Source organism: Hirundo rustica, chromosome 4 (genome assembly GCF_015227805.2).
Source record: "Hirundo rustica isolate bHirRus1 chromosome 4, bHirRus1.pri.v3, whole genome shotgun sequence".
NCBI lineage: Eukaryota > Metazoa > Chordata > Aves > Passeriformes > Hirundinidae > Hirundo > Hirundo rustica.
The window spans coordinates 53,524,154-53,542,189 of NC_053453.1; the positions used below are offsets into that span (position 1 = coordinate 53,524,154).

The window sequence follows — 18,036 nt, forward strand, 5'->3', positions numbered from 1 at the left end:
ACAGCTACAAGTGCCATGACAACCTGTAATTGTTTCCCAGCTTCACTGTGGAAGTGTGGGAGTCCCACAATGTCACAGCTTTCCCTAAACTTCCCATCTTTTACCGTCTCTTAGGAAATTATAGGTGCAGATCTGCCTCACATTAAGAGTTACATATTCAGGATCCACACAGTGGAAAAAATGCCATACGTAATTAAAGAGAAGGAAGGCTGTTGCAGTCACTTAAATTTTACTGTGAATATTGAGCTGGGATGATGGCAGGTCTCAGACATGGCTACAGGATCATGGAGGAGGTGTTTGAGGAGTTCTGGGGGACTTGAACTCAGTTTAACGGGTCTGAATGAGTGAGCTCATCTCTCACTGCCAACATAAAACCATCTCAGTGGGGATAAGGCATGGGCGAGCTGATCCTGGAGGAAAGCAAAACCACTGTGATGTGGTCAGAAAATGTGATGCAAATAAAGATTTTTTCTTGCCTCTCTAGCCCTTTTCTAGGGCTTCTTCTTGTTCTTGTCCAACAGTTTGTCTCAGAGGGGTCACATCTAAGGAATGGCCAGCTATTGCCAAAATTTCCTCCTCCTGTAGTTCCTTCTGAACAGAGACTGAAACATCTTGTACCTGCTGAGTCCATGCTCTGGCATGACTGGTACCTTCATGGTCCCTCTTCCTGGTGTTCTCCTCTGGGACTTCTGTCATCTCAGTGTTGCCTCTATAGAAAGCTCCTGTTCTGTTGACAAAACCTCTTTCCATACTGATCATATGGACTTTCCTTCCAACTCTCTTCTTCTTCTTTTTCCTGGTCTTGTTCTGGAAGAAGAGGCAGGTGAAGGCCTGCTTGAAACGCTTGCGGAAGTGCTTGGAGATGAGGGCATAGACAATGGGATTGAGGCAGGAGTTGGTATAGGAAAGGCAGTGGGAAGCCAGGCGGAAAGCATAAGTGGCCCGGTTGAAAGGAAAGTGGCCAAACCAGAAGCAGAGGATGACCAGGTGGTGGGGCAGCCAGCAGAGGCAGAACAGAATGGCCACTGTGACAATCATCTTGGTGACCTTACTCTTGGCTTTCCGAGACTCTGAGATTCTTTCTATGGGGTCTACAGAAGTCCACAAGAATTTGATGGTCCTAGAGTAGGCCAGGCTCATCACAATCACAGGCAGCAGGTATCCAACTACAAACGTGAGGATGTCTAGAACCTTTCGGTGCTGGTCCTCCCAGATGGGGACACAGATGGGCACACCATGGTAATGGATTATCTGGTAGTAGCTGAGGTAAGGCCCTGCGAAGAGCAGCGACAGTGACCAGATTACCACAATGGCCACTCCTGCATTTCGGGACGTGCGGAGATCCCGGGATTTTAGTGGATAGCGAATGGCCAGGTACCTAGCAAGGAGGGGAAGGAGGAGAGGCAAAACACAACATGGGTGAGATGAGGCATTTCTCCTGCCTTGTGGAACTGCTATCTGTGTACCCCTTCCCATGCAGCCACCCATCTCTTCCCTCCCCAACCTTTTGGGAGTGAGGATTACAGTGAATTCACAAAAATATCAGGGTTATTCCAACAGTGGGTCTTGGATCTCTATCATCCACTCTGCTGTGCTAGCTCAGGAAGGGCAAGCAATGTATCCCTTGAACCAGGTAAGAGAAAGATAGGAGCAGGACTCTTCTGTTTCTTCTGAGTTGTGTTTCTGCCCTGGGACTTTTGCTGTTCTTGCTTATGCATGGTGGACACCCCTCCTTCCCAAGGGAGCACCGGGTAATTAGACTGAGAGCTTGGCCTGGTACAGGGGGAGGGCATGGGGAGCTGGGGAGACTGGCTTTGCTGGCCCTACCTCTGGGGAGACTCAGCCCGCTTCTTACAGGACACCCAACAGGGTAAGTGTTACGGATGGTGGAGACAGGAATGTGACATACACACACCCAAGTTCATGCAGCAACAGCCAGCATTTATTGATGGGCAGCTCCTTGTATAGGGACTTCAAATTTCCCTCTCGTACATGTGTGATTGGTTTTAATCTTAGTACAGCCCAGCTCATTTGACCAATGATATGTGTGTATCCATGATTCCCTGGGATTGGCTGGAGTCCCTTTGAGCCTGAATTCAGCCAATCACTTTCATACCTGGGGACTTGTTTACCTCTAACTCCTAACAAACTAGGCTGGTCAAGTTGCTATCTGTTGAGCCAAATTATCTGTGCAGCTAAAGACCAGCTATAGCTGTCACAGGTAAGTAGTGGCCTTTCTCGCACCCTTAGCTCAAGAGTGGCAAATACAGGTGTCCCTGAGCAGCAGAACTCAAAGGGAAGGGGACGCTTACCTGTCAACAGAGACAGCAGCCAGGGTAAAGCTGCTGGCATACATGGTGAAGTAGATCAGGAAATGCACAATCTTGCAGGCAAAAGCCCCAAAGAGCCACCCATCCAGGGTGTAAATGGTGGCTTGGAAGGGGACACAGCAAATGATGAAGCACAGGTCAGCCACAGCCAGATTGAGGATGAAGAGGTTGGTGGTGGAGTACTTGACTTGGCCATTCCACAGCAGCACAGCCAACACTAGCCCATTTCCCACAGTACCCACAAGGAAGATGAGGGAAAAGATGATGGGCACAATAATCCCTGCTGCTCGTAGCTCTGGCCTGTCAGAAGAGATGTTCAATGCCCCTGGCATCTTCCTGTCAGACTCCAGGGACCTGCATTGGGAGAAAGGGATAATAGGCCCCAAGGTGCCTGACCCCAGCCTTTGACACACACATTTCTCCCAGAGATGCCAGTCCCAACCAGCTGGTTAAATGATGCCACCAAGATCATCCTGACATCACTTACAAGAACGCTGTTGTGGTCAGTCAGCCCACATCTGCCTGGCTTGAGCAAAGCTGAAGCGTCTTTCTCCTGCTCAGATTCACATTGCCATCAGAACTTCTCCTGTGCTCCCAACACCCTGAAGGATCCCTCCTGCCCTGCCACCTGGCCTCATCCACATTCCTCCCACATTCCCAAAGCTGCTAAACCCCTTGGGATTGCTTGCTTTGGCAAGTCTAAATCCTGGCTAGTGTTCAACAGAGTTTGGCCACAGGGCCATGGGGCAGGAGGCTCCCATGGGCTGCAAGTGTTCCCAGCACACTCAGCCCAGGGCTGTGCCACCTCTGGCAGCAAGGACCTGATGCCCGGGATCACACCCCACAGCAGCAGCACCCCAACATATTTCCATCCCAAGGGAACTCCTTAAGATGGGACCACCTCCACCCTGGAACTGGCTGCTCCTTGCTCCCTGCGCAGTAGTTACTCTCCACAGAGGAGAGCCAACTAAATGCACCTTTTCCTGATGCTGAGAGGTGGTAAAGGGCTGGATGGCGGTAGGTAGATGGGGATGGGGACGAGACCCTGGAGCTGCCTGAAATACAACATGATGATCATTGTGAAGGATTCTGTTATTATCACAGCTCAAGGCATTGTGATTTGCTGCAAAACTTCCTCCAGCCCTAAGTAACACTGTGCTCAGGCACAGAACATCAACAGCCTGTCTCCAAATAAGCCTTTCCCATGTGCTATCATTAGAACAAATTGTCCTTCTCTGTGCAAAAACAGAGGAGGAAAGACACTGTTATCTAGCTACTGTTGACAAGCAATTAACTTAATTTTTTGGGTCATGCAAGCTGCTTCACTCCATGCTCCCCCATCACTCAAGCTGATGCCACTTCTGCTTCCCAGCTTCTTTGTGTATCACACCAAGAGACTGTGCCTGCCTCTCTGGCTTTAGTCCCTTCTGTCCTGCTGATAGCTTCCCTCCAGCTTATGCAGCTTAATGATCTGGCCCCATAGGAGCTCCTCACTGAAGCAGACGAGCCCCAATCTCCTTCTGGGCATGCATAATGCACCAGGGTGTCTCTGCTCGGGGAGCAGTTTCAGCTTTGGAAGCCGGCACTCACCTTTTTTTTAGAGGAAGGGCCTGCAGATTTGCCACTCGCTCAGGGAGAGACCTCCAGTCCAGCCCACGCAGTGGTAGCGGGAGGATGCAGACAACAGAAGAGTTTATCTGGGCAGCTCGGTCATCCCAGTCACTCCTGCCTAGTGCTCTGCTGCCTCCCCCCGCCCACCACCAGCTCTGCTCTCTCTCCTTCCAGAGCTCCTCTCCTCTCTCTCTGACTCCCCCTTTTCCCTCCCTCTGCTCTTGCTGCTGATCCATAGTTCTGTTGGCTTTTTTTTTCCCCTCTCCCTGAGGTTGGGTTTGGAGTTAACTCCTCTCTGTCCAGCTTTCCTGCAGGCTCAGCTGCTCCCTGCTCTTCCTGCTGAGAAGGGGGTGGCAGAGAGAAAGCCCACTACTCTCTGGTGGAAAAGGGAGGATGGAGGAGGAAAGGGTCCCTTGGACCTCAGCAGCCACCTCTCGATGCTGGGTGTACAGGACGTGCTGTCCAATACCTCCAGAGAATGTAAATATCCCACCACTGTGAGCCTTGTCTCTGCCCTGTCCCTCGAATATAGGGTCCTAAATCCTCTGGAGGATGAGCAATTAACTGCTGTTACTAGTTGTTATTAATTGTTAGTGGCACTGAGCAGGTTGAGCCTTTCCCACAATGTCTGACCCAGGGAAGGAGGAAAAAGCAGCTTTTGGATTCCACCCAGTCCAGTCTCCACTCCACTAGTACCACAGTATGGGAGGGAGGACAAGACCTCCAGGATGGCCACCTCCAGAGATGCAGCTCCATCACAGCAGCCTGGGACACACGGGGGCTGGCTGATGTGCCAGGAAAGGACAGTGCCACATAGCCCTCCTTTCCTGCCTCTCTGCTGCCATGTCCATCCTGGTGACAGGACCTGTGCCCTAGGACTTCTAGGTGTGCTGAGTGCAGCTTGGTGATCCCATTCTCAGCAACACTCAAAGGCCACCAGCTTCCCTTCCCTGGGAAGGTTGTGAGTACCTCTTCCAATGATGGAGCAGGATGTAGAAAAGGAGACCCCTTCCCCTCCACATCAGCTCAAATTATCCCCATTGACTCAGTGGCTGGAGGGATCATGCGGCTTCTCCCCCCCACCTGCCCCTCTGGTGGGAAGGAGCGAGGCGTCCCCGCCAGCTCCCTATCAGCCGCTGTAACCAGGGAAAAGGGGAAGGCCGTGCCTCGGGACACGGTGATAACCCAGGGGATGCGGCAGAGCGCAAGACTGCAGCCGGGCACAGCCTGCCACGGCGCTGCTCGCCATGGAGGGACCCCACCGCAGCTGCCTCCTCCTCCTCCTCTGCCTGCTCCCAGCACCGGGCACCCCAGGCACACCACCGCCTCCGGAGGAACCTCGGGAGCCGCTGCTGCCGCCGTCCAGCACGGCGGACCCCACCGCCCGCCTGCTGCGCGGCCAGCCCTCGGCCCCGGTGCGGCCCTACAGCCTGTCGCTCTCCCCCGAGGATTATCGCTACGCCCCCAAGCCCCGGCACCTGCGCCCCGGGCGGCTGCGCCGGCTCCTGGGCTCGGCCTTCGACCCCTTCTGGATGGCGACCGAGGAGCCCCGCGGTCGCAACGGGAGCGTCCTCGAGGAGAACCTGGAGTCCGTGAGCAGGGACCTGGCCGAGGGTGCCGGGCGGTATCACCGCAAGCTGTGGCGAGAGGCGGAAGGGCTGGAGCTGCCCGCCCTGCTGCCCCCAGAGCGAGCGGGGGCCCTGGCCCGCCGCCTGCGGCAGTGGCTGGTGGAACGGGCCAGCTGCCGCCTCGCCGCCGCCTGGGTCGACCTGGGCCCCGTCTTCTGGCCCCGCTGGGTGCGGCACACCACCTGCGAGACGGGGCCCCCCGGCTGCTCCTGGCCGCCCGGCATGACCTGCCGTCCCGCACAGCTCGCCCGCATCAAGCTGCTGGCCTGGCACTGCTGGACTCCGCAGCACCCCGGGCCCCCGAACTGCACCTGGCGGCAGGTCCCCTACCCCGTCGTGGCCGCCTGCAAGTGCTCCTGCCGCTGAGGGGGCTGCGGGCAGCTGAGGTAGCTCCCGGTGCCCGTTCTTGCAGCCGAAAGGCCTGAAAAGGCAAACGTCTCCCTGGACTCACCCTCGGAGCTGGGGGAAAATCCCCCCAAACAGAAGAAATAAACCTCCAGGAAGGAAGTGGGGATGGCTGTGGTCGTTGCTCTGTCTCTGAAACCCCCGGGTGGGGCGGTGCAGCTGCCTCACCCTTCACCTACCAGTGCCGTGAGGCATCAGCACCAGCAGAGGCCCTTGTGCAGCATTTATCTCCAGCAAAGGACGAGGGATGGAAATATGATGGCACTGAACAGCAGGTTCAGACCCCGTTTGCACCAGCCCCGGCCAGCTCAGTCCAAGCTGGGGCATCCCTGCCTGGCTGGGGCTGCAGGCAGGGAGCCAGGGCAAGGGAATTCGGGCAGAGAAATGGTAGAGGTGGGTCACTGCTCCGGGTGGAAACAGCAATGTGGAAAGGGGCTGGAGTGAATCAGTGGGCAGTGGGGTAGTTTGTGACTGCAACAAGGCAGCCTAGTAAGGGTAGAAGTGAGAGGTGGGCCATGACCCAGGGCTGGAAGCATTTTTGGGGCTAGGTGTGTATGAAAATGAGATGGGATAGGATAGTCCCCTACTTTGAGGTAAAATATGTGGATCTCCTACCTATTGCATGGTGCAGAGGGAGACAGCTCCAGACTCAGGACTGCCTGAGCAGCATACAGGGGTGTGGGGTAGGTAAGGAAGCCTGGGGTGGGAACTGCATCCTCAAAAAGTGGCATCTGCCTCTATGTTCCACTCAGCAAAATATCCTCTGCTTTCTGGGCTAAAAGCTGCCTAGAGCTGTAGATCAGACCAAGGCTGGAAGGCCTTGAAGCAATAAAGAGCGGGAGGATTTGCCTCAATTCGATATTAACATGCCTACAAGTCAGTGAGTACTGGCATTATGCATTACCAGTGTGCCATTGTCTGACCCTCCTGCCTTCCCAGGACTCCAGCACTCCACAGTCTGTTCCCCAGACAGCTTTGCAGTCTGCTGCTGAGCTTGGCCTGGAAGCAGGCAGAGTGCAGGGAGTTGGCTGGCAAGGGACCGGAGAGATGCGGAGGTGAGAGGGTCAGTGCGTCTGGTGAGAAGAGGAGCAGGACAAGCCCGCATGTGCCCACAGGAGAGAGGCTGTTCCTGCTCTGGCCCGCAGCTGAGCAGAGAGACATCTGCCAGTGAGGAGGACTTGAAAGCCTGAGCAGGGTTAAACCGCTTGGAGTTTAATCCCGAGTGGAGTGGAGGCATCAGCAGAGATGCCTGCAGAAGGCCAAGGAAGAGGTGGAAACCAGGGCTGGGGACCAGGGGGAGAGAAACATGAGGAAGGGTGGTACAGGTATGTAAAGGAGGTGTGGAGCAAGGGGTGCACACACATTGGTCTCAAATCAGCAGTGATTTGGTTCAGGGTCTCAAGCTCCCTATACCTGAGCCCATCTCACTGAACTTTGATCTCTTCAGGTTGCACAAGGGGCCTGAGAGCAATCTCCCTGCCTTCCCCACGCGAAAATACTGCCTGCTGAAAAGAGTTTGCAGCACTGTGAGGGCCCAGTGCCACAGAAAGGGAGCTCCATATCATAGTTTGTCAGCAGGCTGAGCTCAGGGCCTGTGGAAATGGAAAATTAAACAAAATCGGCACACATTTACACTACCAGCTGTTCTAACAGGGTTTGGTTGCAGGCCTGTTGAACCTATAGGACACATTTCTTCCCTGTCCTTTGCATCATTTTAAAGCTCTACAGTCCTGGATTAACACCTGTATTCTACTGCAGTTGCTCTGGCTCAGGTCAGAGATAATTGCCCTGCAGTTTGCTCCCTGTCAACCCAGTGACACGTAAGGACTTCACGTCTTTGCTGACATGACCCAGTACTCCAGCACCCAGGCACAGCACACTTCATTTCAGCTAGAATCTGTCCCTGGCTGCAGGTACTCAGCTGGCACAAGAGCAGCTGGCAGGACATACAATTTCTGATCTGAAGCAAAACTGATACAAAGCAATCCCAAGAGATGCCCAGGTCACACTTGTGCCTTTTTGAATGCTGAAGTACTACAGCACAGCTTGGAGGAACAAATTCAGAGATTCCTGCCACATGGAAGAAAATGAAAGGTTTCTGTCACCTGCTCTTCCCCTGGCCTCAGTCAGATGCAGATCCTCTCCCCATGCTGCTGGCCTCTGCCATCTCAGCTTGCCCGCTGCCTGATGGCCTCTCTGGGGCAAGGCGTCTTTCCCAGGGCAGGTTTGGGACCACTAAAGCAATTGGCAAAGCCTTGTAGCTAGGGACCAAGCAAGCCTCACATCTAACACCTGGGAGTGAGAGGGAGAGAAAGGAGCAACGGAGCTTTGGCTGGCCCATATCCTCTTTCCCTAACCAGCTGCTGGTGGCACAGGTTGAAAGGGGCTTGGGAAACACCCCTGCCTCAGTGGGGAATTGCAGCAGTCAGATCTGCCAGGGTGATGCTGCTGGACGCACAGGACAACATAGAAGAAGCAGGCAACCTCAGGCACATCAGCAATGCTGTATTTCCATCAGCAGCACACAGCAGGAACTGCAGCGCTTCAGCATCTGAACTGAGGCTTCAGGGAAGACATAGCAGAGTGTCTGGTCACAGCATGAGAGGACAGGGATGGGGTGCAGCTCCTGGATGTGGAAACAGGAGGCAGACAAATATCTGCTGCACTGCAGGACACCTTTAATGACACTTTTAAAGTGCTGGCTGCCAGTGATACTGCCAGCACGCTCAACAGCCCGCCGGCTGACTCAGGTGATGCAGGCTGTGATGCCTTGAGGAACGATCCTGCTTTTGGCAGTGTGCAGCTCAAGCCTTTTTCCCCATCAGAGGCACTTGGTTGTGGGTAGGGATGGTGCTGAGGAGGTGCTGTCTGGCCCCTCAAGACAGAGCTCCGTGCTTCCGTCCCACCTCAGTGAAGGCTTCCACGCAGCGGTCAATGTCCTCGTCGCTGTGCACGGCTGAGATCTGGACACGAATGCGCGCCTTTCCCTTGGGCACCACGGGGTAGCTGAAGCCAATGACATAAATGCCTGGGGAGGAAACAAGCAGAGTCAGAGCCTGGCTGAGGGGGCAGGCTGAGGTGTACTGGGTGATAGAAAGGTTCTCCTCTCAATAACCACTTCCAGCCTTCAGGGTTTTCAAATGCCATCTGCTCCCAAGCATGGAAATGAGGTTAAGGGCCAGCAATGGGGAGTCCAGCACAGCAGGTCAAGAGCATTACTGTAAATCCCCTCCCTAGCAGAGAAAGAAGGTGCAGCCAGCAACATCTGGGGGAGACCATAAGGACATTTGCAGCTGGGGGGTGGAGGAGTACTGGATTTCATGCAGGAACATCCTCTAAAGAAGGGCTTGTGGTGGCACACTGCCAACCGTCCTTTCCCTCCAGGAAGTTGTCTGCATACTGAGTTCCCTCCCCAGATCACCTCTGTTGAGCATGTCCTCTGCCATCACTGACGCCAGCCGAGCATCCCCCAGCATGACCGGACAGATGGGGTGGTCTTTCCCTGAGATGGTGAAGCCAGCCGCCGCCATCTTACTTCTGAACCTGGTGATGGGAACAACAGGATGAGTAAAAACCTCAACAACCCTTTCTTTGGAAATCACTCCTTTTCTTTCCCCTGGGAGCCCTGGCCACTGAGAACTGGGTAAGATTTGCTCCACTGTTTATCTTCTGTGCAGGGAAGCGATCTCTCCTCTTGGAGTGACCTCCTGCCACGTCCTGCTCAGCATAATGGGACAGATCCTTGAGTGGACAATATGCCCCAGAGCTCATGGAGCATCTGCCTGACACAGACAGATACATCCTGCAGCTTCCCCTGAGCCCTGACTTGCAAACTGTCTTCACAGCTATCACCAGGAAAGGCGGGGTGGGGGGGGTGTGAATAAATCACAGACAACTCACTCCTAACAAAGTTCCCACCCCAACACGGCCCCCTCACCGTTGGGTTTTGGCAGCCATGGACTGCGCAATGGCATTGCTCTCCATGAGCAGGTCCAGGGCCTTGGATGCACAGCCCACCACGGCAGGGGGCAAGCTGTTGGAGAAGAGGTATGGGCGGGAACGCTGGCGGAGCAAATCGATGAGGGGTTTGGGACCTGTTGTGTACCCGCCTGCAGACAGAGGAGAGAGAATTGGACAAGGCACCCCAGGGAGACCTGCTTAGAGTGAGGCTTCTTGATAAAGCCAACCTGCACCTACAGCAGGAATTTAGGTACAAACCAGGTCTAAAAACCACAGCTGATGCTTTTGACCAAGAGGTTTCACCTTGACCCCAAAGGCAAATGCATGAGAAAGATGACAGTGTAAGGAGCACACGGCAGAATCTCCCTTAATCCTGCAGCAACATCACAAACCAAGCCTCATGCCACCAGTGGAAAAGGATAACATGCATTTGTTACCCTATCATTAGGCAGAGGAAAGAAACAAGACATGCTCTAGAGCTCTTTAGGGCATGCAGGACCCTGGACAGGAAATTGCCTTCACCTGCAGCTCCTCCAAGAGCTTTTCCCAGGGTAGAATTGATGATAGTGACTTTGTCCATCACTCCCAGGAGCTCATCAGTACCCCTGTAGAAAAAGGATGTAGAAAAAGGAATGTAGAAAAAGGAATTATCAGCGGTGCCAGCACACACTGGGAAAGCTGCCGGATACCTTGAGGGAAACAAAGCACTGTCAGCCAGGTCTCTGGCACCCCTCCTTCTAGACAAGGAGGAATCACCCCTTGAGATAGTTCAACGCAAGTGCTGACCTTCCTCTCCTGCAGAAAGCCTAAACTGGGACCTCATGAAGTAAGAGCATCCCTTAGAGGCGGGAAAGTGCTCAAACTTCCCACACAGAAGTTTAATAGTCCACACAAAGCACCTGCCAGGGGAGGGGGGGCCCAGATGAGATGGTCACACCATCCATTACCCACTGAGAAGCAGCTGCCACTTTGGGATGGATCACTGCTAAAGCATCTCCTTTCAATCCAAAGGTGAGGTGCAAAGCCTTTAAGGAGGCCCCATACAAAAATATGTTGGTCATCAGCCCTTTGGCCTTGCTTCAGAGTTAGTCAGGGGAGGGGGAAGAAACGGGGCTGTCACTTACCGCCCAGAGGGTCCCAAGAATCCGGTGGCGTGGCATTCATCAATGAAGACCAGGGCATCGTACTTCTGGGCCAGCTGGCAGATTTCTCTCAGGGGTGCAATGTCACCGTCCATGGAGAAGGCGCCATCAGTGGCCACCAGCCGCAGACGATGTTTCTATTGGAGGGGAAATGACACCCCCAGGGGTGAAGATGTCACCTTGAGGGGCTGGCAAAGGGACACACTCAAACTCCTGTACCGAGAGGATGTACCTAACTGAGATGGGGGAGATTTGCATCACAACCAGCTGCCTTGTCACCTAGCCTATCCATGCCTGTTTTGCCTGTTGGCAAAAACAATGCCTGTTGCACAGGAAAAGGCAGAGCTCACCCTCCAGAACTCATTCCTGCACAGGCAGCACAGCTAAGCAAGTGCCCTGGTGTTGGGGTGGGAGCAGACCTCCATACCTGTGCTTCCTTCAGCTTGGCCTCCAGGTCCTGCATGTCCATGTGCTTGTAGCGGTACTTGTTGGCCTTGCACAGGCGGATCCCATCGATGATGGAAGCATGGTTCAGCTCATCTGACAGCACTGCATCCTCTGGGGTCAGCAGGGCCTAGTCGTGCCAAACAGAAAGGATCATCCTTTGCTCTGGATATCACCTCACTGAGATCTCCCAGCCTCCCTCAGTGCAGAGAACAAGACTGTGATTGATTCCAGCTACCACATCTCTCCTGACACTGCTAAACTTTAAGTTTCTTTCCTAGACACCTTATCCCCTGACTTCTTTATGCCAGGCTCTTGCCTGTGGCTTCTGAGCTCAAAACCTCCCTCCCCCTTTGCTAATATGCCTGTGAGATCACCCCTTCCTCTCACCTACGCTTTAAGGGGGAGTACAGACCTCTGCAGAAATGGGAGCCCTCCCCAAGAGCTGGAGCTGGCTGGAGACAGCAGAGGTGAAGGTGGTTAAATGCCTCTGCATGGCTTCCCCTAGTGCAAGGGCCCCAAGTCAGGGCTCTTCACCACCAGCCACTGCCACCTTTTCTGATGCACAGAGTTCACAGCAGAGCCTCTGGAAGGCATGGCAGCCACACTGCTGTCACCTCCCTCCTCAATGCACAGCACAAGGGAAGCCTTACGAACCTCAAAGATACCGGCGTTGGCATCAAAGCAGCTGGCATAGAGAATGGCATCTTCCCGCTGGTGGAAACGTGCAATTTTCTCCTCCAGGTCCTTGTGTATGCTCTAAGCAGAAGAGAGGAGAAGGAGTCAACAGTGGGGCAGCACAGGTTCTTGCTTGCCCACTGCTGTTAAATGCTGACTTGAAAGGAGAGGAGACAGCCAGGTTTTATCCACAAAAGGTATGTGTGCGTGGGAGAAATTACTTTGTGTTCAGCAAATGCAGCCCTAAAGTATGATTATGGGTTTGGATGCCAAAAGCTCAGCAGGGAGACTCCAAGCTCCCCCATGCCCAAGGGAGAAACTCTGCTTGTTCTTTGCACTTAACCAGGCAGGACTCAAAAAAGGCTCCAGCAGGGATAAACCGGGCTGGGTCTGATGGAGCCACTTCAAATCAGGTTCACTGTAATTTTGACCCACGAGAGAGTGAAAAAAGACATCAATTTTTCGAATTCGGAGGGGTGTTCAGTTTCTTTGCTCTTAAGTGTTGTAATGGTTTAAATTGGCATATTTCCAGACGCTTGGCTAGCGGGGACTTGGCAGGCTCTTTTTCTCACCGGGCCACGTATAACTTAGCACTGTGCACGCATGCCGAATGGGAGCGACGAGAGGGGAGTCGACGTGGACACCATGCGAACGACCCGCGGGGAAGGGGATGCTGCCCAGTACCTGGGTACCGCAGATAAAGCGGACGGAGCTGAGTCCAGCGCCGAACTTCTCCAGGGCCTCCACGGCGGCACGGATCACCTCGGGGTGGCTAGAGAGCCCCAGGTAGTTATTGGCGCAGAAGTTGATGATCCCTGCGGGAGCAGACAGAGAGAAGCGGGGGCATGGCAGCGGGAGAAGGGACCGAGAGCCCTCCTCCCCGCCGCCCCCCGCACGCACCGCCGCCGCCGCCCGCCAGGCGCAGGTGGGGACCCTGTCGGGAGGCGATGACGCGCTCGCTCTTCCAGGTGCCGGCGCCGCGGATGTCCTCCAGCTCGCTCTCCAGCCTCCGCCGGAGCTGCGCCGCCGCCGCTCCCGACGCGGCCCGGGGGGCGCCGGCCCCGCCGCCCGGCAGCGCCCGCACCGCCGCCGCCCGCCACATCCCGGCGCTCCGCCCCACCGCCGCTAATTAATCACGGGTTAATTACTGACCAATGCCCGTTGGCCGCCGGGGCACCGCCCCCCGTGGGGAGGGGCGGGCGCCGCCGCAGCGCCAGCGGCTTGGAAGCGCTTGGTCGCCTTCTGTCGGAGGCAGTCGGCAGCTGCTTCGGAGGAGAGATCTACCCCAAGAGGTTTAGGTTTAGAGCCAGGCGTTATGTGATGCCTGGAGTCTGAGGGATTTTGGGGGAACGCCATCCATGAGATTTAGGAACCGTAATGGGGTCATGTGTTAGGATCTGAGGGATTTCATAGCAACAGGGCATTGTGGACCTCAAGGATCAACAAGCCCAGGAGCATTAGATGCCTCTGCCTAGGGATTTGGGGTCCTCAGCGCAGGTGACTTGGATCCTTGCAGCTAGGTGGTTTTTGGGTGCCCACCACTGGGGATAATGAACCATGGGTCTGTACTATGTGGGTGCACCCCGGTGAGGTGACCGATCATCCATCTGATAGAGAGGTTTAGGATTTACTAGGTGAAAATTAGAATACCCAGACCCAAGGGATTTGAGCACCTCTGACCAAATGTGTTTGTAAACTATAGGCTCAGTGGCTTTAGACAGGAAGGGTCATAGAATTATGGAGTGGTTTGGGTTCAGAAGGACCTTAAAAATCATCTAGTTCCAAGCTCCCTGTCATTGGCTGGGACACCTTCCACTAGACCAGGTTGGTGAGAGCCTCATCAAAACCCAACTGGAGTATTTTTAGGGATAGGGCATCCACAACTTCTCTGGGCAACCTGTGTCATCTGGATTAGGTATCTCCTTCCTCTGCTACAGCTGACTGGGGAATTCTGTGGCCCTAGTTGGTTTAGACCACTCATTACAGGGGAATTAGGTACCTGGCTCTTGAAAGGCATTCAGGGTCTTCAGTCTAGGTGTCCTGGGAGCCTTTGATCCAAGGGTCTCAAGAAAAAGAGGGATTAGATGCATCCAGGCCAAGGATTTCAGTACCCTGAAGTACTGAATTTGGAATCTTTACTGGTTAATGGATTCAGGTGCCATTTACCCAAGTGATTTAGGAAGCCCAGGCTGGAAGATTTGGGAGCCATCAGAGAGGGTGAAGACCCTGGGTTGATGAGATTTAGGCACAGCTAGTCCAAGGGCGCTGGGCATCCAGAGCCCCTGAGATTTTTGGAGCTCCTGGCCCAAGTGGTTGGGGATCCTGATGATCAAGGAGTTTATCTGTCTCTAGCCAAGAAGGATTAGGCAGTCCCTGCCTGAGACTCAGACCCTGCTGAGCAGTGAGGCCAGCCCACAGGCTCCCTGGCAGCCCTGGCTGCTAGGATCACCCAGCCCAGCCCAGGGAGGGGCTCTGGCAGGAGCCAGGCAGGCCCTGGAGTCATGCCAGCCCCCACTGGGCACAAAGCCAGAGCCCCCAGATCACAGCAGGGCTGAGCCCAGCAGTTCTGCCTCACCCTGCCCTGGCTGCCCACCACAGCCTGCCTGCAGAGCTGTCCACTGCCTCAGGATGTCCCTTCCTGGGAAGCAAAGCTGCTTATGGCTGTGTTTGTCCTTTCTCCCCGCCGTGATCCCACTTCCCACTTCATGGACACCTTCAACTCTTTGAAAGCCAATGTGGACAGACTCTGGCCCTGCTCCACCCCTTCTGTCCCATCCCTGCCCCAAAAGTCCCTGCCACCACCCAGCTGTGCTGAGACAGCTCCACAGGCAGGCGGGCAGCCCTGGTTATCTTCCAGCACCAGGTGGACCTCACACCTAACAGCCCAACATTCCTCACCTCATCCCCACGGTGGGCATCTGCAGCAGTGGATGAGGGAACAGAGATCCCCTTTCCTTCTCCAGGGAAGGCCAGGGCTTTTGCAACCATATGTCCCAGCTTCCCCAGCAATGCCTTTGCCCGGCTCCAGCAAACACATAAACCCCCAGGAGTTGGGGCAGGACCAGGAATTGAAATCCTGCACGACCCCGACAGACACACAGAGTCACTATCACTCCCAACGCACAACAAGCAGCCCAGTGTTACTAAAACAAACAGACACACACACAAGAAATTTCTGAGACATCGGAATAAAAACCCAGACCAGTAACATTTTAAAATTGTTTTTTCATTCGTCAACTGCCTTGCTTTAGCTATTTCAATTCAAGAATAGAGCAATTCTTTATAAAATGCAGTAGGAAGGAGTAAAAATAAAGGCAACAGCTATTTACAGAACCAACGGGGAGGGTACCGAAACGCCTCTAGACTTCTCACTTCTTGGGCGATTTCCGGGCACCGGACTTGGCTCTGGATTTTGACCGCTTTGCCTTCTTGGGTTTGGATGCCTTCAGGGACTTGGCCTTAACAGTCTTTGGCTTCTTGGCTTTCTTTGGGCTTCTTGACTTCTTCCTAGCCTTCCTGGCGGCAGACTTGGGCTTCTTGGCCGGGGACTTGGCTTTCCTGGACCTAGCCGGCTTCCGGGGCGAAGCGGATCTCCTGGCTGCCTTCTTTCTCTTCTTGGAAGGAGACCTCTTCGCCTTGCTGGCCTTGGCTAAGCGGAAAGAGCCGGAGGCACCAACACCTTTGGTCTGCTTGAGGACTCCAGCGGCCAGCAGGCGTCGAATGGCCAGCCTGATCTGGACGTCGGCGTTCTGGCCCACCTTGTAGTGGCTCTTCACGTACTTCTGGATGGACTGCCGGGATGAGCCGCCGCGGCTTTTGTCGGCCCGGATGGCTGCCGTGATCATGTCCGAGTAGGCAGGGTGGGCCGCCGGCCGCCGTGCCGACCGGGCCCGCTTGGGCTTGGTGGCCGAAGCCGGCGGCAGTGGGATCGGGCTGTCGCTCATGGTGAGTGCCTCGTCCCGCGATGCCCCGCTACGCCCTCACGGCTGGAAGCGTGGCCCGCCCGGCCTGGGACCCCCGCCCGTGGGCGGGGAGAGGCTGGCAGGGGAGCGGTGGGTGGGTGAAGCCGCAGCAGAGCCAGCGCCGCTCTGCCGCCGGTGCCCCCGCCGGTGCCGCTGCGGCCGCGCCCGCCGCGGGCTCCCTTTAAAGCCGCGGCGCGGACCGCGGGGAGGACTGCCCCGCGCGCGCCAGCCGCCGCCCGTGTCCCCGCGTGTCCCCTGCCACGCCCTGACCCCGACCGGGAGCGACAGCGCGGGGGACGCTGTGGAACACACGAGAGTATTTGGGGAAACACGCGCCGGGGACAAGGAGGGAGACCGGTGGGGTCAGCGGGGCACAGTGAGGAACGCGGACTTGCAAGGGACACTTAGTGGGGCAGCTCAGCTACAAGGTGCATTTGGTGCGTGGGGACAAAGAAGGGCATTGCGGGGGGCATTGGGGACACTGGTAAGACAGGGACAGGCACGTCAGGGATATTTAGAGCAACATCAAGAGATGCAGAGGAACACTTAGGGAAGACACGTTTAGGGGCAGCACAAGGAGACATGCTGGAAAAATACCAGAGGACAGGGAAAGGCACTGTGGAAGATACTAAGGAGACAAGAAGGGACACTAGAGAAGACACTGGGCATGGCACTGAGGAGAAAAGGGGGAACGCTGGGCACAAGACGGCGCAGCAGCAATACCCCATTGCCAAGTGCTGCTCCTCCCTCTTCTGCCCCTTTGCTCTCCGCCAGGTGCTTTAGGAGCACCAGCTCAGCCCTTGAACGGCGAGGGGTCACAAATAACGGGCTGTCCCCCTGTTTTGGGAGACACACACAACTCTTAGTGAGGGGACAGAGCAGGGACCTAGTGGCAATCAGCCATCCTTTCCCCGCCGGGTGAGCGGTCGGCTGTTCCTGGGAGATTAAATATAGCCACTATCATCATCTTGCCTGTAGGATTCAGATGATGTTTTCCCCTTGTTTTTTAAAAACATGCGGGTGCGGCCACCTGATGCCCAACAACATGCCATGCTGGGCTCAGAGGTGAACCAAACCTCCCAGTGCTTCAGTATAGCATTAAAATACACGGTGAGCAACTCTCGATAACGTCTGTATGCCCTAGGTGTCCAGGGCCATGAAACCCACCAGCCAGGGACACACAGAAGTATGCATCAATAAAACATCAATATAGATACATAAATAGAAATGTAAATACAAAAATTGAAATAAATAGAAATAGTAGAAATTGAGATAATAGAAATACAGCCATAGAATAATGGGATTGTTTGGGTTGGAAGGGATCTTAAAGATCATCCAGTTCCAATTTCTCTTCCGTAGGCAAGGGCACCTTCCACTAGACTAACTTGTTCAGAGCCTCACCAAGCCTGGACTTAAACACTTTCAGAGACAAGGTATCCATAACTTCTCTGGGCAACCTGTTCCACTGCCTCGTCACATTCACATTAAAGGTTTTCTTCCTAATATCTAATCGAAACTTCCCCTCTTTCAGTTTAGAGACATTCTGCCTTGTCCCATCACTACATTTAAATAGAAATAGAAATGGAAATGGAAATAGAAACAGAAATAGAAATCTTTGATAGCTACTCTTGTATTATGTGAAGACCTGGCCTGGGAGAAGACACTCAGGCCCCTGATGCTTTCCCAGAGATGGAAGGATCAAGAGCATCTCCTTCCTCCCTGATAGTTTCTTCACATGGTCTATTCCATCTGGGGAACGGGAAATGTTCTCAGTACCTGCAAACCTTTTGATTTTACCAGGAGCAAACTGCTCCTAATTATGGAGAGGAATAACCACCCTCCTGCCTCCCTTGGGGTTTGCTTTTGTTTAAGACCT

The 18,036-nt window shown here is 54.6% G+C and overlaps 4 protein-coding genes across 5 annotated transcripts; 1 reads left to right on the plus strand and 3 right to left on the minus strand.

Annotated features, from left to right (window-relative positions):
- Positions 1–188: 188 nt before the first annotated feature.
- Positions 189–8,479, minus strand: GALR3 (galanin receptor 3). 2 transcript variants are annotated; one of them, XM_040062571.2, is made up of 3 exons: positions 6,021–8,479; positions 2,313–2,684; positions 189–1,378 (listed from the first exon to the last, which is right to left on the minus strand). In XM_040062571.2, the coding sequence occupies exons 2-3, from the start codon at positions 2,660–2,662 to the stop codon at positions 481–483; spliced, it is 1,248 nt and encodes a 415-aa protein (XP_039918505.1). In that variant the 5' UTR covers positions 2,663–2,684; positions 6,021–8,479; the 3' UTR covers positions 189–480. The 2 variants fall into 2 exon arrangements, with proteins under 2 accessions (XP_039918505.1, XP_039918503.1); XM_040062569.1 differs by lacking the exon at positions 6,021–8,479 and adding an exon at positions 3,921–4,117.
- Positions 5,189–6,143, plus strand: LOC120751990 (noggin-like). Its single transcript, XM_040062573.1, has one exon. The coding sequence runs from the start codon at positions 5,189–5,191 to the stop codon at positions 5,933–5,935; it is 747 nt and encodes a 248-aa protein (XP_039918507.1). The 3' UTR covers positions 5,936–6,143.
- A 156-nt stretch (positions 8,480–8,635) lies between the features above and the next one.
- Positions 8,636–13,310, minus strand: GCAT (glycine C-acetyltransferase). Its single transcript, XM_040062568.2, has 9 exons — positions 13,099–13,310; positions 12,883–13,013; positions 12,178–12,279; positions 11,504–11,650; positions 11,059–11,213; positions 10,457–10,539; positions 9,912–10,083; positions 9,396–9,517; positions 8,636–9,002 (listed from the first exon to the last, which is right to left on the minus strand). Exons 1-9 carry the CDS (start codon positions 13,298–13,300, stop codon positions 8,851–8,853), a joined length of 1,266 nt encoding a protein of 421 aa, XP_039918502.1. The 5' UTR covers positions 13,301–13,310; the 3' UTR covers positions 8,636–8,850.
- Positions 13,311–15,403: 2,093 nt separating this feature from the next.
- Positions 15,404–16,302, minus strand: LOC120751867 (histone H5). Its single transcript, XM_040062351.1, has one exon. It carries the CDS (start codon positions 16,140–16,142, stop codon positions 15,567–15,569), a length of 576 nt encoding a protein of 191 aa, XP_039918285.1. The 5' UTR covers positions 16,143–16,302; the 3' UTR covers positions 15,404–15,566.
- Positions 16,303–18,036: the final 1,734 nt, after the last annotated feature.